Source organism: Pagrus major, chromosome 17, assembly GCF_040436345.1.
Source record: "Pagrus major chromosome 17, Pma_NU_1.0".
NCBI lineage: Eukaryota > Metazoa > Chordata > Actinopteri > Spariformes > Sparidae > Pagrus > Pagrus major.
Genome location: NC_133231.1, coordinates 18,748,686 through 18,771,287, shown reverse-complemented (window position 1 = coordinate 18,771,287; position 22,602 = coordinate 18,748,686). Strand labels below are relative to the sequence as shown.

The following is a 22,602-nucleotide window of genomic DNA, read 5'->3' as shown; positions in this document are numbered from 1 at the left end:
AGACATATTCTTTCTGCAGAGTTATAACTATCATCAAGACATCAACCTTTCATTACAGCTACATTCAGTTACTCCTACTGAACAGCACAGCCCCATCATCAACCTCTTCATATGCTGATTCATCAGGGACACATCCACCACAATTTACCGTCTGGATTTCACTCCCTCACCCACTTACTTACTGTTTACATCCATGTTTACATGCACTCTGCAGCCCCATTTATGTGAACAAACCAGATTGAACATTTACATGGTTTTCAGTTCCCCATTTTGGTATCAGGAAGGATATCTGGTTGTTTAAAGGAAACCTCTCATAAGCACTACAGAGTAAAGGAGGACATTTGAGAAACTTTCATTGTATACTTTTTTTCTGTGGTGAAATGTGAGCTTTGTCCACCACCACAGGCCTCTTTGTGTGTAGAAGCACAACTTTGGATCCAGTTCACTCTGTGACCTTTTTGGTGGACGTGGAGAAACAAAATACTCTTAAGAAATGTGACTTAGTTGGATATATTGTGTAAGAGAATTGGGCAGCAACAACAGTTTTTGGTTATTGAGTAATCTGTTAAAAAATGTTCTTCTACGAAATGTTAAAAAAATTGTTCCATGGCCCTATATAAAGATTAAAGATGATTAGTTCGACAGAGAATTGGTCAAAAAGTGTTTTGATAATTGATTAATTGTAATTTTGAAGTTACTTTGTAAGGAACAAAATCAGTGGTTCCAACTTCTCAAATGCATATTTGCTGATTTTCTTTGTCTTCTATGATAGTAGGAGGGGAGAGAGGCTGCTGCAGAGCCTGGTGGGTGGAGGAATAAACACCTGGAATCAGACTGTATTCTGCTCTGATACGAAGCCGTTTACCAACAGGAGGAGAGCTCAGAGATTACTTTTTAGCTTTTAGCTGGTGAGTGCCGAGTTGAGTGAGAGCTGTAACTGAATGCAAACATACAGACACACACAACCTTGATGTGAGCTGTAAACACTCATGCAAATAACGTGCCTAAACACAAATTACCCACTGTCAAACTCACATCACTGGTGGTGAATGCACCATTGAACAACCACTATTGCTGACAACGATCTACAGTATCTGATGTGACCCAGGCACAAATGTTCAGGGACGAGGTCATTTTTGCTTTTATTCACATTAAATTTAGCCCCGTTCGTCGACAGCATTGCTTAGTCTCCAACTATATTCCAGAAGTTGTAATGAAATGTACCGTTACCTTCAGTAAACTTGTGGATTTCTCTGGTTTTTGGATGTGGGAAGATGTAAGTGCACAACTCAACAAAATACATAACAAAGATCTAGTTTTTTTGATTTTTAATGGAACTTTTTTACATATTATCTCTGTTACAACATTTCCTAATTATGTTAGTAGAAAACATAATTCAGTCATCATTACAAAACGTATCTGGTGTTGAAAATTTGTTGTATAAAACCATCATTATAGAAAACTGCGCTGCAGCGGTCCGAAATCCGAAAAATATTTACAATGATTTAAAAAAATTTAGAAATATAACAAATCTCCACATTTAAAAAGATAGAACCAGAAACTGTTTGGTATTATTGTTGGATAAATGACTTAAACGATTGTCAAACTTGTGCTTGGTTTATTTTGTGGTTATCAACGAATCGATTAAATTGTCATTTGAGCAGATTAACGTATAAAGCCGCAGTCAGATAAGTCAGATGATTCTCGCTCCAAATTTGACCTTCATTTTTTGGTCAGACAACCTTGTAAAATATACATTTACAAGAGTAATGCCATAATCTGGTTGTAATCAATTGATTATCAGGCCTTAAACAACACACTCACTCACATTGATCAACCTGAATTACTTGTTGGCACCTCACATGTACTCTCTGCCCCCCTCACCCTCCCCTCCGTCTCTCTCTGCAGCCAGCTCTATTATGTAATGACACCTCAGCACATAATATGACAATACAACAGATATTTCTACACAAGCACATGCAGAAAAACAAAACACACACAGGATCACATGCACGCACATATGCTCTTACTCACAGTGACTTCCTCTTGTCTGTGCAGCTAAAACAAGTGAAACAGTATCATGGGGGCGTGTGGTGAGAGCTGTATGAATTAATCTATTATATGACTGGAATGCCAGGCATTTAGTCTGCAGTTAATCCTAGTCCAATATCGGCAAAGCACTAATTGTTGAGTCTCTCACAAGTGTTTCCTTTCATTCGATTTCCCCCCGAACGTCCACGATAGCCATCGATCACAACTTGATTCCATCTTAGTGTATTAATGTGCATTATTGCTCTGCTATAAATATTACATAAGTGCATAATTTATGGCTTCATTTAAGATTTTCCCTGTGTTACTTCACATGGCTTGATTCATCAAGTGTTTGGTTATGATCTATTTCATCATGCTGACCCAGTTTTGTTTTATTGTATCTGACAGGGGCTGTAAATCATCTTGGAAGATAAAATCTCAGGGGACTCCACTGTCTTTACTTCACACATGTGCTGCTAGGACCTCAGAGTGTGTTTAAGTATCAGTGCACGTGCATGAACTGAATCCCAAGTCGTCCACTTAGAATGTAAGTTTTTATTTCTTTTTTTCCTCATTCATAACCAGCTCTGTTTGCTAAATATTCCTCTTTAACCACCTCTCGTTTCCATGTCCTCAGTCTATTCTACATGGTGTTTCCCTTTCACTCACTGTACTTGAATAATTGAGCAGTCGTGGAAGATGGCGTCACCACGAGCAGGCTCTCTAGAACACATTCAGGCCAGAGAAACTGATGAGGATGTTATTTGCCTGTAGCTCGGCCGTGCCCCAAATATCACACACAATGTCGTGAGATACACGTGCGTCCTTGAAAAACGTAGTCCTTGTATGTCTGTATGTTTACCATGTCCCCTGTGTTGGTGACATCACAGTGATGGGGACCACAGATGGTGGGGCAGAGCAGCATCTCCAACCCCAAACACGCCGAGGCCCGTCATTGCTGTGAGCTCCAGCAAGGAATATGACTTCGATGTAGCTCAGATTTCCATCACGGTGCTGGCCACTGTGCAATTTTAATGAGCATCGAGGCTGTTTTGGGACTAGTCGGCACTAAAACCCCCTGAGGACTCGGGGTGAGTAAGAGCCAGTGTGTGAGTGTGTGGTGCTATCATGTCTTTGGGTTTGTGCGTGCGTGTGTAGTTGTAAAGTCACAGTGTGGCTTCCCCTCACGTGAGTTTTACTGGAGTGCAGTGAGTGAATATTGGGGGAGGGGAGTTGAGAATAAGTGAATAAGCACCTCATTGTGTCATTCCCTTCAGCGCACGCAGCAGAAGTGGACAGACACCCTTAAATCATTAACTTGTTAAAACCAATAAGGGGATGTGGAGCCACAATTAAAACCTACACGGCGGCGGCTAAGAGGGGCAGTAAGTTCATTATGTGCAATCCTATTGATGCACGGACACACGTGCTCAATTAATCCAAAACATGCTTGTTGGATAAAGAAGTGGAAACAACTGAGCACTTTAATGGTGCAAAAACAATGAATTTCTCAACTTTCTGCTGATTATGAGGTTTAATATTGATGTTTAAAAATACCGTATGACAAATTGGCTATAATATAGAGGGGGGAGTAAAACTTTTTCAAAATAAAATTGTAGAAGGGAAAGTGAAAAACATAGACACAAAACAAATGGGTGGAGCTAATAAATACAAACACTATTATTGAATACAAGCGAAAAAAAACAACAAATGTCCTTCACGTTCCCCAAAACTGAGCGAGGTCAGGTCTCCTCCCTGTGCCCTCCACACATCCTCTTCCCGTCCTTTTCCTCTTGCCCCTCATTTCCATCCTCCAGAGGAGGAAGAGGGGGAGGGATGCAGGGCAGGGGCTTCTCTGCTAAAAACTGCATGGATACAAGGGGGGGCTGAGAGGGAGGGAGGCAGAGGGGAGGAGGGAGGGAGGGGCGGTCTCTGTTGTTGTAATGTAGCACAGTCAGTGTGTCAGAGACAGGCCCATCACAAAATCAGCCAGTCAGTGTGTCAGAGCGTGCGGCGGGGAGTGGCGCACGTGTGTACATCTATGTTTGTGACTCTGTTTGTGTGTGTGTGTGTGTGTGTGTGTGTGTGTGTGTGTGTGTGTGTTTGTGTTCGTGTGTGTTCGTGTGTGTGTATGTGTACGTGCGGCATTGGGTGATTTCATCCTGTCTGAACAGGGAGAAGTCAAACCACACCCTCTTAAAATTTGCCACTCTTGCCCATGTGCACGCAGTATCCATGGTTGTGAGGCAGGAGAGGAGAGAAAATGGTGAATGTTACATCATTTTTAATTCAGGAATGTGTGTGTAAATGTGAGTGTGAATGTGAGTAAATTTCAGAAATTTGAGCTGAAACTAAAGATTGTTTTCATTATCAAGTAATCTGCCCAGTTTTTTTTGATCAATCCAAAACGCAACAACATTCAGTTTACAATGATACAAAACAGATCTTCACATTAATGAAGCTAGAACTGGAAAATATTTAAAGTTTTGCTTAAAAAACAACATAAAACAACCCATTAATTCAAGTCAAAATAGTTTTGATTAATTCATTCAACTAATCGTTCCATTGTTGAATTTTATATCAATAATAGTTCACAGCTTTTTTTCTACAGCTTTCTACAGGATCTTCACGGCTGACTCACAGCATGATGTGATGTACAAATTACATCAATTTATGTTACATAATATTACAATTAAGTGGCACCCATTGTGAATTCAGCAGTGTGGTTATTTCATCTATCATGTTTTTTTGTATAGAAAATAGATGACTAAGAGCACCTGCAAATACTCAAAATCTTCAGTCTTAATGTATATTTGTCTTATTTACAGTCAAGGTATATCATTATATTTAATATAAGACACTACAACCACCTTTTCAGTTTCACTTCTTTTTAGACAAATCATTTGTTCCATTAGCAGATTTCTTTACTTATTACAAGTAAGAAACACCCTGAAGTGAGAATTTTTTTTCCACTGTGGGTTTTAACAGGAGCTCCGGGAATAGGATTGAGGTTAACTTTTGACTCTCACCCTTCGATTTTTTTTACATTTTTTTTTTTCAGAGTGACTGAAATGCCTGTCGGAGATCAGACTCGAGCTCCTGTGTGACTGCTCTGTTACAGTACCAGGAGTACATTAAAGACACAACCATGCCACGTGCCTTCTCTTCTACCTACTGAAGGTATTTACTCTTTGTGATCTGACAAAATAAACAACAAGCCCACATCAACACACATATAAGCTACTGTAATGTTTGCGCTCTGTAGAAGCAGCTGGTTGGAGGATCAGCCAGCCCCCCCACTACTGCCAGTCAGATTACCGAGGCTGTAGTCTCACACCCTCGCACAGCCACCCCTCCTCTTGCTACCCTCTCCTTCCCCATCATCACCCCCCCTCCGACCCACACACGCACGCACACTTCAAAATGTACAGTCTGTAAATCTGCACCCCATTGAGTCACACATCTGTTTAGTGAGAGCTGCTTTCCAAAACACGAGTTTCCCTCACATCGTTCCATATTATTATATCAAAAATAATGTTAGAATAGAATTAAATATAATAAACTCTACATAAACATACAGGCACACAGTTAAGCTTTCAAAAATGTGTCATTTATTAAAAGATTCATCATTATTGAAAAAAGTAGCCAGAAGAGAAATATGTAAAGATGGAGTGAGAAAGAGCAAGACAGAGTTTAGTTTAGAAAGAAAAGGTACTAACGGGATTGAGGGAGATGAAGGAGAGAGGGCAAGGGCAGACAAATGCAGCAGAGTGGGGGAGGGGAGGCGAGGGAGGGGGGGTACTACAGTCAGCTTTTACAGTTCAAGAAGAGAAAGGCAGCTAAAATAAACGAGACATATTATTTCTGACCAATCAGCAGTGGTCGCTGCAATAGAAAACAAACATGAAAAAACGGACATAAACAATGAAAAATAAGTGCAATTGGTTTCTCTGTCATACCACAACCGTATAAAAACAGGAGTCGGGTGGAGGACACCCCCCCCCCCAGCCTCAGATCAGCATCTGGCACATCATACCGTCACGTCTGAAGACGGAATGGGGTAGGACCGCCTGACTCTGGGTCTGCGACTGAGGGTTTGTACGTTCCTTCCTCTACAAACATAGGCAGTAACATGGAGGCTGCCACTGACTCTGTGTTCACACGTGGTGCTTTTTTGGAGGAGTCTGGCACGTGGATATCCCCCCTCTCCATTTATGTAAATAGGGTATGAACCACTCACTCACACCAATTTAAAAATATTTTTGTCTTTATATTTACAATACTTTTGCAATATAGGTAAATCCAATCACATCGCTATGACCCCCTCCTACATTTAGAAGAATATTGTGAGCAGATTTTTCCAAATAAAGAGAGAGCCTCCTATCAAACATCTAAATTAGAAGTGGAATTAGAATAGCAGCAGTAGAGGGTGGTGCAAATAAAGATTTCCTCTCATTCATTTATATTTACTGTTTTGTTTTTTTCAAGTTTTCAAGAACATCAGTTGTAAGTGCAGATCAGTCTGTTCCTCTGTTGATCAGAACCAAAAGAAGAGCCCCAAAGAAAGGCTACACTGCACAGTTCACCCCCCAAAAATACTTATGTTTTACCTGTGGTGATATTTATGCATCAAGATTGTTTTAGTGTGAGTTACATACAAGGCAGACATCCTCACTGCTGATATCTACAAAACTCTGCAACTCACAGAAAAATAACGCTACAGGTAAGAAGAATAATAGCCTATGTATTTTTGATTTTGGGGTGAACTGTCCCTTTTAATAATACATGACAGACAGTAGCCACTGCTGTTGGTGTGTGTAAAAGTTGGAGATGTAGGCCGCTTGGATTAATTGTAGATGTCACAATACCAGAGCTGGACGCCGGTTTCTAAGCAGTAGATAGATAGTCGATGATACTGTTGTTTTGTTTTGTGTGTAACTTCTGGAGTGAGATGATAATGACTACATGTAGGCTTTCATGATTGAATGTGTGTACTGGTTTTGTGGAATAAAAGCAAACAATCAAAATGCAGTATGAATGCACTGAAAGCACCAAATGCTTTTCCAAACACATCCTATTTGGTAAAAAAGGCACAGTAGTCCAATATTCCAATCATAAGAATTCACTTCCTTCAGTTTTTCCCCCCTCTCATGATAGCAATGAAAAACCACAAACTGTCAACAGCATCTTCCCAATCGCCTCAAACAAATTGTAAGGCCAGACCATGCGAGCGCACAGCAGGCCATATTCAGCTGCCCAATAAATAAATACAAACAATAAATAAATGCAGTGTCCGATCTACACATTAATAAATTAACTGCGGGACTGGAGAGTCACAGGTCTTTGTGAGTGGTCCTTTGTTGTTTCCTCCAGCTGGTCTTCCCTGGATTTTCATGAGTTTGCAGTCTAGGACTGGACAGAAACATCTGATCCACAGCGGGACGAGAAAGTTATGCGACCTCTGATCACTGTGATGTCACTCTGTGGTAGGTCTGCCAGCCAAGCAAGCGCCCGAACAGTTTTACATTCGTAAGTTGATGACATCATTTTTTCCACAGTCTCCGATGATTCTAAAACACCACACGTACAGTTTAATGCTGCCTTCTGTACACTGAATGTCTCACGTCATTAGCTACAAAATTTTCAATGACGTCAACGTCACATCTCCTCTTCAAGCCAGATGACTCAATTCTATCTACAAGTGAATGTAAGGTCAAACGTGTCTTCTGCCATAAGACTAGAATCAAATTCAGCTCATCACCCTGTGTTACTCACTCTGGATTGACTCCAAACTCATCACTATAAACCTCGGAAGCTTTCATACTCAATATCGACATTAGCTTTTCTAATTCCAGATGAAGTCTGTCCCTCAACTTAGATGTCTGCCGAAACAGTCATCTGAATAAATTGATTGCTTTCTTGCTGAGGACAAACTATTTTTTGCTCCTCAAAATCATTTCATGCTCATCACTCAGAAAGCTGAAATAGCCTTTGAGCTTCAGGTGCTCTTTCCTGTCCCCCTCAACCAAATGTGCAAATGTTTAGACTATTATGTAATTGTGATAATCAACTCTGATTTCATTTGAACACATTATGTCCTGTTGTTTAAAATAACTGTTGTATTTTTGGTCTTGTTGAGGGGGCTGTGTATGATCCATCATTTGTCTTCAACATCCATCACCTACAGTTCTGTCCTCCCCTTCCTCTCTTTAATGCATCTATGATCACAGGCCATCAGCCTCTTCCCTTCTTCCTCTCACAGCAGCTCTTAGCTCGGTGGTGTAACAAAAGCCAGGCTGCCGGCTCTTTGCTTGTTCAGTGCATCAAGTCTCTAAGGGGGTGGGGCACACCCTGGACAAAGGCTCGAGTGTGACATGGGGAGGTTGATTTTGACCCTGACAGGTCTCGTTGGTCTCACTCTCACTCTGTTGTCCAGCAACAGGCTGGCTTTGGCACCGGATTGGCTTCTTCATATTTTTGGGGTGCTTGTAGGGTGTGGTAGAAGAGATAGAGCTGTCTTGCGTAGCTGGACTGCCCCGCCTGACGGGTGGGAGGACGGCAGTGACCGGCTGGTTTTCAATGTTGCCCTCATGTGAAGGGCAGGCCTTCCGAGGGGACAGGATGGGGGCGACATGAACCCACGTCAGGCTCGGCTCAGAGCTTTGACCTGCTTTGTATTGTGATAGCTTGCCTTGTTCCTCGCTGTCACTGTCCTTTCCCTTTGTGTCCACATTTAGCTGGCTGTTACCAGCCACATCTGGTGAATTTTGGTTTGCATCAGATGCCAATGTTGGAGGAAGAGAAGAACCATCCCTTTTGTCACCATCTTGCTTCACCCCCTTCTCTTCTGCACTGATGCGAGGGCACTTGAGAAGCACGGGGGAAGGCGTTGGGGAGTCTGTACCTGTCCAGCTGAGCCTGCGCTTCTGGAAAATGAGCAGAAGAGTAATTTGTGGGTGAGTATAGATCTCAATTTAAGTTGTTTTTGTTGGGAAAGTGGGGGGTTATTTATGTGTTCTCACCTTAACGGGAATATGTAACTGATCTCTGTGCTTGTGCGGCGGGGTGGAGCAGGAAGCGTCTTGGAAGGAGCGAGCGGGGGATGCGGCGACGCTTGAGGCTGTGGAGACGGGCTGAGCAGGGATCTGAGGAAACCAGAGTTTCAGCATCACCTCCACCTGAAGTAGAGTGTTCAGGTACTTCTCCCTTCAAAGTTAAAAAAGAAGATACATATTTATAAGAAACAGATGGCAATGCGATTATGTGACAGCGCAGGAAAACATCTGGCAGTTTACGGCCCTGGATATAGATCTTTATACATTTTCTCCTGAAGTTTGTTGTTTCACTGCACTGCTGGTGACTGCTGTAACTCTACCTATCCTGAAACTGTTCAATAAAACATGGAACGGGAGATGAGGCTTGAAATGGAAAGCAACCTCACTGCTCCCTTCTTGTTATTACTCCCAATTTAATAATCATTTACATGCCAAAATCCAACTAAGATTTAGTGTCCAGTGATGTAGAGGAAAGATAAGAATGAGTAACAGATAGAACAATTGAGGGTGGCCGATGGGACAATGTGGATGACATCTTACCCGCTGTTAGGTCTCTGTAAAACCCCCACGATCCTCTGGATTCGATCCATGGCAACACTCTGCTGGAAACTACTCAAACCTGTCGATCAAAAACATAATAACCCAGTCAGCATTTGCACTGTGAGACTCCACAGTCACACATAAAACATGCACATGTAGACAGCCTCTCACTCCCTGGTGCACACACCACTTTCACTTTGTCTTATCGGGAAACTCTCGTGAGCTGATGAGTCACACGCTGCACTTTGGACTACATCAATAGGCTGCCACGACACAGACTGCTGCACAAAGGAACACTCGACTGCAACAGACTGAGGCCACTCAGATCATATAGACCTATGTTCAGCATCAACAACTTAAGCTGCACATATGCTCGACTGAAAGCAGTGATGTAAGGATGCTTACCACGGTCGAATCGGCCCCTCTTCAGTCCATTCAGCAGCTCCAGAAGGGGCCGGACGAAACCCTGTAGCTCAGCACACTGACAGAGGAAGAGGAAAGGAAGATAAATTACTACCGAGTTTGGGTTAGGCCTTGCTGTCTGATTCAGTCTACTGGGCTTTCCTCTGCACACACATGCTCTGTCATCTCTACTTATCTGGGCCTTCCTTACCTTTTGAGCAAACAGAAGGTCTCCCGCTGACTTTGGGACCTGGTTTATTGGACCCCTCTCATCCAAGCCGATGTGAGCTGCCTTGCCGCCACTTTCTGACCTGTACGACTCTTCTTCTTCCTCTTTATCAGTGAAGCCATCGCATGTCCACTGGGACCCCGGACTTTCTGATCCTCTGTCTCTGTTGGCCGCAGCCCCGCCCACGCCGCCAATGATGACGGAGGAAGAGCTGTCTGTCAGGAAGACGTCTGTGTCGTCTTCCGCCTGCTCAGAGTCGCTGAACAAGAGGCTGTCGCTGGAGCTCAGGGAGTCGAAGGAGGGCTGAGAGGAAGTGCTGCCCTGGGACTGCATTGCTGTTTGGGGGCGGCAGCAGAGAGTTCGGGTTATTATGACAGCTTAGAAAGTAGCAACAAAAAAAAGCTAAAACCAGCATGTTTTTAAGTTGTTTCTAGAGTAAGAGGGCAGGGCAAATGGAGACGGAAAAAAAGTGAAAGGCAACGAGACAAAATCAACGCAAAGAACTGCTTTCATTTGGCAATTTTTTCCCATTTCTCTCCCAAAAATAATAACCCCAATTACTCAAAATGGTGGGTATACCCGTGTCCTAGTTTAACATGGTGCAGAGTGGGACTGGGGGTAGGCAGTAGGCACACAATGGTAGTGCATGTCTGGCTCCCATTGAGGAGATTGGAGACTGGAGAGGAGAGTAAAACGTGAGGGGGATGGGAGCTTGTAGAGAGTAGTGAAATCAGAATAAGCAGTCTCTCTCTCTCTCTCCTACTGCCTCTGGTGCTCTCTCTAGCCCCTCCTCTCTGTCTCAGGCTTGCTCTTCATCCCCCCCCACCCCTCTTGGATTCACACACACACACACACACACACACACACACACACACACACACAAACCTCTCTCTTTCCTCTACGGCTGCATTTCTGTATGCCTCTCATCTCTCTCTGCTCTCCCTTCAGCTCATCCTGTTCGTTATGCACACAAGCCTGGTTGCTCCTCTTCCTTTCCTCTTCTACAGACCAGCCCTCCTCCTCCTCCTCCTCCTCCTCTCTTACTCCTATTTTACATTCTCTATCTGGCCATGTGCCTCGTTCTGTCATCTTTCTTACCATTTCTTTATTTCTCTCTGTGTAATCTCGCACAGGGGGGAATTAGAAGGGGTCACTCAACTAGTACAGCTTTTAGAAATATGAGAAATAAAGTATAAACACATTCACAGACAAAGGAGAGTGGTACAGATTTTTGCAGTGTGCCCACACAGACAAAAAAAAAAAGCAAGAACCACCCATTGAGTCCACACGCTGTCTCAATTTCAAGAATATAAAAGCATTTCAACAAGCTTGTTAAGCTTTCATAACACACAAAATACCATGCCAGTCACATTATTATTTTTGTCTGATGGCTGGCTTCCCTCAGGCTACTTGTTTCCTCCTAAAAACTAAATGTCACGTTGTTGACACCAATCTGCATGAGTCAACTGAAATAATAATCTCATTTGTTCCCCATCCCTCTCCCCCCCCCAAAAAAAACACACTCAGTGGGATGGGGAAGGAGGTGGAGGTAGAGTGGGTGGGATTGGGGTGGAGGTGATGGGGATGGTGCATGTGTCGGCACAGGTAGGCATGGACCATGAGGCTGCGTCTCAGGTGTTGGCTGCCCGTCTGTGTCTGCGCACCACCATGCCCACAACAGGAACTCACACACCACATATATCTATACAAAATGTTCCGCACATGTAGAACAAAGCTAGATCATTTAAAATGACGAAAATCACGCAGGGCGGCATAACGTCAAAGTAAAAATCAAATATAGAAGAAAAGGCGATTTATTAATGTAATAATCTAGCTGTATAAAAGCACTGAAAAGCAATCGCGCATCATTATAAGGTAATTATTTATAAATAAAAATAGATGGAGGCAAGCCGCATGAGAAATAAATAGCTTTAGGCTGATTTGACAGATTGTACCGGGGGTACATACATACAGGATACAGCGGGACAGGAAATTCCTCCAGGCTAGCTTGCCAACTTCGGGAACCGTTAGCGATGAAACAAACAAAAAAAAAAGCCGTTGTCGACACTCACCTTCAGTAATGTGAGATAAAAACACAGCAGCTGCCAGAAACAATCGTTCACGGCTCTATCTCCCACTTTGATACGACAGATACGTCAGTCCACACTCCGTAGCTGGAACAGCATCGGGGCGCCCAGCCTCAGCTCTCTCTGTCTCTCTCTCACACACGCGCACCGCCCGGCCGCTCATCGGTTTGTGTCTTTGCTGGCTCTTTCTCTCGGCAGTTTACGAGCATCAACATGTGCGGGAATCCACGTGCCCACGTTTTGCGCGCATTCCATTGGCTGACGTCCCGGCGGCGGAGCACGCCATTGGCTGACCCCTCCAGCCAGTGGTTGCTTTACTCGCCGTTGATTGGACGGCGGCCCCGGCACTCACGGTCCTGCCCACTCATGTGTCGCTCGTGTGTATGGTGTCGGGGCAGGGGCTGCTCTACTACAGCGAGCGGGTGTAAACACACGCACGCGTGCACGCACCACGGCGCCGGGCTTGAGAGATGCACAATATGTTCTATGCATCATCTGATCTACACAATATTTATGGCCCCGCCCCCTCACACTCAATCCCAAAACACAAAAGCACGCGCACACTGAACGCGCCAGAAAAGAGAAACCTTACGCAACCCAGCTCACCTCATCATACTGGTTTGTGTGTTATTAAATAAATCTGACAGACAGACTCTGCAGCTCAAATATTTACTGTCACAAACATTCCTAAACAAAGCGTTTTCTGACAGCAAGGGTTGAAGTTTCACAACCCAGATATGAGTAAAAAGATGACAGAAATGTTGTTTTTTTTCCCAATTGTGTAACAAATGTCATATTTCATGCCATTTCACTTCATATTTAATGTGGTATTTGGTTTATTTAGACAGTGTTGTGTGACCAAAAGTCCTACCTGAGTAAAAGTAAAGATAATGTTTAAAATATTACCTTGGTAAAAGTGAAAGTCAACCATACAGACCTAGTGTTGGAGAAGATATTCAAACTCCATATATTGGTAGTCACAGTATTAATAGAGCTAGAAAGGTGGCAGAGTCCGCCAAAGTAAGTAAAACTGTATGAAATTCTGTTGTCCTTTAAGATCAGTTTGTTTACTGAGTTTATTAAGTAGTGAAAACTAAGAGTTTGTTTATTTGGTTTGTTTAGGCTTAAAAAAAAACAAAAAAACATCAGTCAGTGAAGATTGTCCTCCCCAGTACTACATGGTGCACCTTCATAGGTCCCATTTGTTAGGAAAGTTGATATTTGAGTCTCATTCCCAACTTGTCAAATACTGACGCCTTGGGATCGGCCACCACCCCAGTGTGTCAGTTTGTGATGAGTTGGGAATGAGACTCAAAAAATGTGTTACCTGGACTCGGATGAAGCCTGTATTCTGCGAAAGTAACTAGTAACTAAAGTTGTCAAAGAAGTAGTAGAGTAAAAATAGAATAATGCCTTTAAAATGTAGTGGAGTGGGAGTATAAAGTAGCAGAAAATGGAAATGCATAAGTAAACTACAAGTACCCCAAAATTGTACTTATACATAACTTGAGTAAATCTACTTAGTTACAACTCACTACTGTATTTTACTTATTTCAGTGTATAATTTTCAAATAAACATTTGTAAAAGACAAGAAAAACACTTTTACCCAAAATAAACAAAATTTGTATTTGCTATTTTGTGTCATTGCGGTTGTTAAAATAAGAATACAAATAAATCAAATGTAAGTGAAAAGGGTTGGTTCGAGCATAATACAGCAAGTCAGTTTCCAGGTCGATGATTTATGGTCATGTAGCAACCTCCCCCATAGGTTAGTGTGGAAGTGAACTCACTGACCCTGACTTCAAACATGCAGTGCAACATATTATAGATATAGACCACACACACATATACAAATTTCCTATCCTCAATCATCTTATGTATTGGTATTATCTCTCCTCACAGGACTTTAATTGCAGGTCAGTCATTATGGCGGCTTTTAATGGTATTTATAGATGTGAAAGACCAGGTTAAAGCATGAGAAGTGGTGGTTGTCCCTAAGCTCCTTGCATGTCAGGGATGGAGGCTCTACCCTTCCCCCGCTATGCATACAACATACACATGAACCCATCGACCCCTCTTCTCAGCAAACACATAGCAGGCAGTGTCCTTGTTTGATTGACACCACCTGTCTTTGAGGCCTTGTGGCCATATAGTGTCACTTAGTTACCTCAACAACAGGTGAGCCAACCGCCCCTTTATTGTCAAAAACACAATAAGAGTTAACCTTTGGTAATAGTAAACCAAGGGAAAGGGTCCTGTTTGTGTATACCGAGCACCAGGTCAATAGCAAAGGATTTTCCACCCCCAACAGCATTCCACTGCAAGACATGAACCCAATGAACCTCCTCTGAGTTCATGGATGCTGAAGACCACCCCCCATCCTTCCATCTCCCATCCCCCTTCAGTCCCATCCCCCACCTGGTTTCTGTGTTTTTTTTCTCTACCACCCGCTTCTCATTATTGTCACTTGTATTGATATGCCTGAGAATTCAATAGGAGTGACGAGGGTTAGCCTAATCATAGATGTGTGTCAAAGGGCAGTGCGTCAAAATGGTCCCTAATATGGAAATTACGACCTTCTTCAGGTTTGGTACTCAGAAATAGCACTCAGACAGCAATAGAGTGATGCACATCTGAAAAAAATCAGTTATGTTGCCTCCGATGTTTTATACGATTTGTAGATTCACTGCTGAGAGGCTTGTGTCCTCAAGTGACATGGAACCTGTTAAGTTTACGATCCTGTGGTTTATATCAGGACAAGACTGACTAAGCTTAATCATATTTAAGCCATATCGACTTTTCATATTGTTAATACTCCTGTAATCGTGTTTTTCTTGCTGGTTATGAGAGCACGAAGGCGTTGAGGTAGTAAAGGGATGCAGGAGTTCATGTAAGGCAAAAATGCACAAGTGGGTGGGTTGAGAGCGAGACACCAAAACAGAAATGTGACCCCGCCTGAGGGAAGACAGGGGCCTAAAGAGAGACTAAACTCTAAACTAAACTAAACGCTAAGGTTGCAGAGGCCGAGCCACGTATCGTGTTTCACCTGGAAACCACAGCTGGGAAACAATTGACACACTGCTGCCATTGTGTCCTCTATGAACTGCACCTATCTGTCTTCACCCTCCTTTAAAATACAGGAACTTCATTGGCATATTAAAGTTAAACAAAGGAATCAGATTAAATATATGTTCCTTCTCTACTGTTTTTTCATATGCCTCAGTGCCTGGACAGTACAGTCATATTTCATGACATGAGAAGCAGGAACAGTGTTGTTAAATTCATTTTTCCCAATTCAAATAATTAATTATTTGGTTTGTGACCATTTTGTTTGGTTACTATCTCTCCGTCAGTCTCTCACTGGTTGTTTTTGAAGTGTCACACTGACAGATTCTGCTCTGGCACTGGTGGATCAGGGCTTTCATAACTGTTTCTTATCAAATGTCGAGATTTAAACGTGGCTTTGCTTCATTTAACAACCTAAAATGCCCTTAAGGACAACAGAGGTTAACAGCTAATTTGGCCATAAATTACTTCACACATGAACGTCTTTTCAAAGCTTGACAATCTCCGCCTCTCGCCGGGGCTGCAGCGTTTCTCCCCCGCTCACATTTGCGGCGTCGCGACATGTGTTCATCAGTATAAACAGAGGGACACTCACATGTCGGAGAGACGCTCCGCTGCTAGATTTTGTGAATGAAGTCAGCTGACACGCCCCCTGCGAAGACGGGGCCAATGGTGTGTAAAAATATTCTAACCACGCCCCTTCAGTGGAACGCCGAGCGACCAATGGGAGGCCGGCATACGTTACTGCTGTTGCATAATTTGGCTGAAGCGCTTCACGTTTAAGCAGGCCAGCACACAGTGTGAAGGGATGGAGCCGAGAGACAGACAGAGGAGGAGGAGAGCAACTACAACTGTGGCTTTATATTAACCTGTTATTAGTTATTAGACAGTCAGACAGTCCAGGATGAGGTTTCCTTATGACGTGATTACAAAGAGTGGCATGTATCAGCAATAAAGTGGTGTCTTATGAGGCTGCCTACAGAAAATAAATAACAATTTAGGAATCTCAAAAGGATACTTGAGTTTGACAATTATTAACAATAATAACATAATCAATACTTTTATTATTCAGAAGACTTTTAATTAAGGAAATAAAATCTATCTATCTATCTATCTATCTATCTATCTATCTATCTATCTATCTATCTATCTATCCATCCATCCATATTCAAGAAAATTGCTTTTTTTAGAGTTGTGATACTCAATGCAGTAAGTGATGTAACCTTTGCAGTTTTATTTGAATGTTTAAAGTTCCTCCTTGACTCTACAACGTGATGTAATCTGGATCAAAAGACTCTTGGCTTGATCGCCTATGATTTTTTTAACGGGAAAATCCACCCCAAGAACACAATTTTTGAATATGGACAATTGATATTCCACTGGTTAAATTAAACAACAACAACAAAAATCAGTTTACTAAGCTAACTAGTGCATAAAAACTTTATTTGGTGGCAATTGTTCCCCTCATGACAGTGAAATAGACTCACATGGCCTTACAGATTCTTTGCCCTTGGATGCTGCATTTTCTAATGCGGCTGTGAATCACAATTTCCCATCAAAAGTCCCACTGTTATTCCGTTATTCACAGTCTATGGAGCACTTCCAGGGTTGTGACCAACCTTTATAATGTTATAGGAAGGAATGACACAATATATATTCTGTTTTAGGGTGTATTAAAAGAAACAAGAATATGTCACATGGAGAGGGCTCCCCCTAGTGTTCAAAGACAAACAATTAGTCCAGTAACGTTTTGTGTGCAATGTGTTCAGTTCATGTATTTTTAATACAGACTGGCCATAAATACGACAAAATTCACAGCCGGGGTTTGTCTGGGCTACAACACACATTCACCAAACATAAAACATTTTGTGTCCTAACAGAGACAGTTTAATGTTGAATATTTCCACTGCAGTGTTTCCTGTAAATCCATTCAGGAGTGGTGAGGCACCACAGTCAGAGCATTACCACCACAGCGAGATAAAATGGAAAATTATAATCTTCATAACAGAGCAAAGCAAATACAAAAACAAGTGTTAAGCCTCATGCGTATGAGTAACCTTCATCAATCAATCATTTTCACATAACCAGATATGAACAATATTAGTGCTGCAAGGACTAGAACCAAAGCTAAGACGGACAGGAATGTACGTTAAACAAATACCTACAACAGCTACAGAGGAAACACTGTACTGAAAAGCCTATACATTGCATTTCATGGAATTAGGCCATTGTTGGAGAAGAACATTGGAGATGAAAATAACGTTGGGACTTTTCCACAGAACACTATTTTGACATGTCAAAGTAAGAAAAGCTCAGGTGATACCACCAACATTAAAGATGGCTGTGTTCTAGTCAAGTGTCGCAATGAGTCATGACAGTGAGCCAGCATGAACAATACCCTTGAACTGAACACCTTGGTGTTATTCATTCATTGTTAATTTAATTAATTACAGGTAATTGATTTATGGCAAATTATTATTTACACCTGTCCTTTTTCTCGGCAGCATGGTCGCTCAGTGGTTAGCACTGTTGCCTCACAGCAAGGTTCGGCCTTTCTGTGGAGTCTGCATGTTCTCCCCGTGTTTGCTTGGGTTTCCTCCAGGTGCTTTCATTTCATGTTGTTGTCCTGTCAGTGCCCCTGACTAAAGCACAGGCATAGAACTGGAGTGGGACCCCAAGTGTTGTACAGTGGCTGCTCCTTGGGGACGAGTTTAATGCAGAGAAGTTTCACTGTGTTGTACTCAGTATACTAATAAAGTCTAATTACTGTGAGATGTCAAAATGTCAATGACATCTTCACTTCAATAAAAACCTGACCAAATAACATTTACTAAATACATAACAATTATTGTCTGTTAATTTAAAAGCTTTAATACATTTTTCATGTGTTACATCACACATTATTAATGATGCACGTTATGGATTTTTTTCAGTTGATACAGATAACAGATAATTACCTTTAATTTTAGATAGAAGATAAAGTTCCTAACCTGTTGTTTATTCACACCTAAGGGTGAGGAAGGCTCAGATGTAGTGAGCAAAAATAGATGATTTAATATTGTTTCTCCCTCTAGTCTGCACAGCGTGGCTTTACCCAGGTGCAGCAGATTAAGCACAACAAGAGCATGCTGCACTTCTTCTTCTCTGTGTTTATTGATAAAATGCAACTGATTTTAGAAGAGCATGCTGCTATACCTACTTTACTGGCGTGCGTAGATGCTGCGAAGTTGTTGAAAGTCATTTGGCTTCATATTATCAGGTCACGGATACCGATATATAACTGTGATATAACATTTCTTACGCCTTACAGTACATTATTTTTATTTTTAATCTATATTAATAAGCTTTCATAACTGAAAAAGAAACATGCAAGAGGATAGGTAAAAAAAACTGCAACTTTTTTAATTTTAGAAGTAGGTTGTCAGTTTGACTCTCATAAATTCCCTCTAATGAATGAATGAGTCAATTAGCCTACTAACAAAATTATCAAAGGGCTGTTAAAGGGTCACGGGCCACCAGTTCAAATCAAATCAGTTCAAATCAATTTTATTTATATCGCCCAAAATCACAATCGCATTGCCTCAATGGGCTTCACAATCCGTACAGTGAACGACATCCTCTGTCCTTAGACCCTCGATTCAAGTGAGGAGTGAGTTGGTTTGATGTATAGTTGTACCTCTTCAGACCACTAAAAAGACAACAGTCAAAAATTTGAATATACAATTAAACATAAGATGTATATTATGAGTGGCAAATCAAACAATCTCTGACAGGAGATTTTTAACTGAACGGCTCACATATCATATAGCCTATTGCTTTGTATGAAGCAGTATACAGTAGGGAACCATGTATCAGCCATAGTGATACATCCTCATCCTCTCTCTTCATACTCAATATTAAAGTTATGCAGTCTTCCACATATCCAGCAATAATTCAGAAACACTTTTTCAGAAAGTTCACTTTTCTTTACCCCCATAGCATTTTTGTGTAGCCCATTGTTCCCATGCAGTAACCTCATTTTCTCTCTCAATCCCCTCACCCTTTTTTTGTCAGCCACCAACACTGGATTAGTTCTCACTCACTGGTCCCTCTTTGCGGTCTTGTTTCTCCCCACCTCTGACCACTCGTTCCCTCTTTTCTTTTCATACTTTCTCTCCATCCCTGTGTTGTTAAGACCTGCTCCGGTGCCCCGTGTGCCTGAGTGGAGCCAGCATGTAACATCCACACACTCTGGCTGTTAAACAGAGCTGTGGCAGGTGGGATCGCTGGACCCGGTCACTTCTTTCCCTCCCCTTCCCTTCCCTCTCTCTCTCTTACACTCTCTCACTCTCTCTCACACTTGCTCCTCATCTCTCAGTCCACTTTTATTCATTCCTGTGTATGGGTAAGGAGGGCTAACATGGACTCTTTGGGTCTCTTTATCCTGCTAATGCTCCTGTGTTTCCAGTGGACGACTGCTCCTGCTGCTGGTAAGGTCTTAGTGAACATGCTAATCAGCGTCATGTGAGATTTGTTTTGCTTTGATATTAGTGTTGTGGATTGTTTGGGTGTTTCTGTGTGAGCTGTAATTGGATTTGAGTAGTATTTGAGGACTACTGTAGCTCGGCATGAACAACTTGTAGACTAGAAGGGAGAAAAACAGGAGTGAAATATATAATATTGATGCTTTAACGTGGTGAATATTTGTTAAAGGGCTAAAATATTATTTTTTTTAGGAGTTTTTCCTCTTTTCTTTTTCAGAGGAAGTTACCTGGACCTACATTGGTAAGTTCAAGTTCAAGTTTATTTGTAAAGCAAAAGGCTCTCAAAGTGTAGCAAAATAAGACAGAAATCAGCATAAACAGAGGGTATAATCCATAATCTGGAGGCATTGTAAGTATGCTAGATATACTGAATAATATGTGGACTATAGCCTTTAAAGACCAGAGGCAAAATCCTGAAGTTAATTCTTTAATAATTAGGCAGAAAGACATTTAATATAATTGAATTTTTCATCCTGGTCAAAGACTTTAGTGTCTAATACAGGATTATACAGGATGACTTTTGGTAATCCAGTCTAATAACAAAGACATGGGCAAGTTTTCCAGTCCAAGCAAACTACTCATAGCTGACCTTTTCATCCTGTCTTCACTGCACATGTTAAACTTATCTCTCAAATATGAGAGCTACCATCAAAGCGTCCGCAAGTTCTGTAGGATTTGTGCTTTTCCACTCCTCATATCTCCCTCTGTTTTCCTCTACTTCCCTCTCTGTCTGTATTAGTTACAGTTCAACAAGCTGGCATGAGCGCAGCAGTCACACAGAGATGATGAAGGGGTGGTGGGAGATAGAGAGGAAGAGAGCAAGAAAAAGGCCGATAGAGAGGAGAGGCAGGCGGAGGGAGGGAGGCAGGTGCACGAGGACGAGAGAGGGAGATGGGACGGGATGAAGCAAAAGCATACCAAATCGTGCCCCGTATTGTTGCAGTGCACAATAACCTATGTGTTTATTGTGTTGTGGACGCACACTGGCTGCCTATGCCGTGGTGGACAATGACATTGTGGGAATGAATGGGGCACACAGACCACCACTCTCTCTGCATGTATTCAGGAGAGCAACACCAATGTAGAGGACATACAGTAAACTGTAGAGGCTGTGCCTGGAGCAAACTGGTATCTATACATAGAAGGGCATTAAGGCTTCATTATAACAGATATGGAGGCAAGTGTATGGTGTAGAAACGTGTGTAATCTTAGACTAGTTGCCAATATGATGAGCATTCAGACATGTGTAATTTGTCTTTTTGTGATGAATTTTCAAAATAAAAGTCACTGGAATTCATCGTCAAATGTCCAAGAGGGTGTGTGTGTGTGAGGCATGTTGTACCACACAGCATTGCATGACATTTTTTTGTCACACGAAAGAGCAGAATTTACACGCCTTCTTTCCGAGATGCCCCTTTCACGAGAGATGAGAAACGCAGAGTTACGTAAGGTAATCGAGGGAAAGTCAGTCTCACGTTCCATCATGGCCTCATCATGCTCTGAATGAGTGAATCTGCATATGTGTGTGTATGTCTTTGTTCCTGGCTGTATTGAGGACAGGGGTAGCATGCTAGGAAGAGGGAGAGCAGGCGCAGAGGGTCAGAATTTTTCGGCCTCCGGTTGCCATGGAGACCTCCCCATCGGCCAATCCTGGGGCCGCGGGACTCACTTTTGAAGTTGTGTCGTGGTGTGGGGCTTTGCTGTGTAGAGGAGTGAGGGGTAGGGGGCAGAGAGGAGATTAGAAGTGCAAGGTGGGGGTTGCAGGCAGCTGGAGACGAGATGTGTGTGTGTGTGTGTGTGTGTGTGTGTGTGTGTGTTTACATCAATAATGTTAAGAGCCGTACTTACATTGTGTGTGTGTGTGTGCAAAGAGAGATGACTGATTACTGGTCAACGAGTTAAGGTCACGATCCATTGCTTGCAAACGTATTCTGTCTGTCTCACCTTTTTCTGGAACCTTTTTGACATAAACACACAAGTTCGTTTAACATCTGTAAAACCTGCAACTGAAAATACACACTGGTTACTTCTTTTTGCCCACTACTCACATTTGTGTGTGTGTGTGTGTGTGTGTGTGTGTGTACAAAGTGTCAGTGGTGCGCCTGTTTTCTAAAGCATTCCTCCTCTCCTTGCAATTGAAATTCAGATTCTTTGACTCACATGTCACTCTCTTTTTCTTTCAGACTCTTTTTTCTTACTTTCTTTTATTGTGCAGTTGTGGAGAACAGTTTCTATTTTACTCAGTGAACCAGGGCCTCAATCACTCTCCTCTCCTGAAATCACTTTCTCAATATTTCTCGGTCCATCTTTCTGTTAGTCTTTTTTTCACATCAGTTGAATGAATGAGTTTTTCTGCAAATTGGAAATATTGAGCATGTTTTGCTGTATAAGTATGCAGTATACACATAGGTATGTAAGCTGTTATTAGACATTATTAGCAGAGGATTTGCTCCATAAAGTAGATTAGCTTACATTTACCAATTGAACATTGTTTCATGCCAATGTCAACTTTAATCTTCAACTAAAAACGTTGTGTACTTTCCTCTAAAAGTAGACCTTTCTTAACATTATCTTTTTATTACTAATTAGATTTTCAGTTATCTTCAAATGCTGAACTTGCCATTGAGGAAATCAAAGATGTAATTTTACATTTTTCTCCAGTGAGTTT

General features: G+C 42.0%; 1 protein-coding gene across 1 annotated transcript in view; it reads left to right on the top strand.

The window, feature by feature from the left end:
* Nucleotides 1–9,059: 9,059 nt before the first annotated feature.
* The window catches only part of ca14 (carbonic anhydrase XIV), a 30,548-nt gene continuing 17,005 nt past the window's right edge, over nucleotides 9,060–22,602 (top strand). The window contains exons 1-2 of the mRNA XM_073484568.1: nucleotides 9,060–9,227; nucleotides 20,152–20,175. Coding sequence (XP_073340669.1) covers nucleotides 9,134–9,227; nucleotides 20,152–20,175 — 118 coding nt within the window. The 5' untranslated portion in view covers nucleotides 9,060–9,133. The remainder of the gene's footprint in view (nucleotides 9,228–20,151; nucleotides 20,176–22,602) is intronic.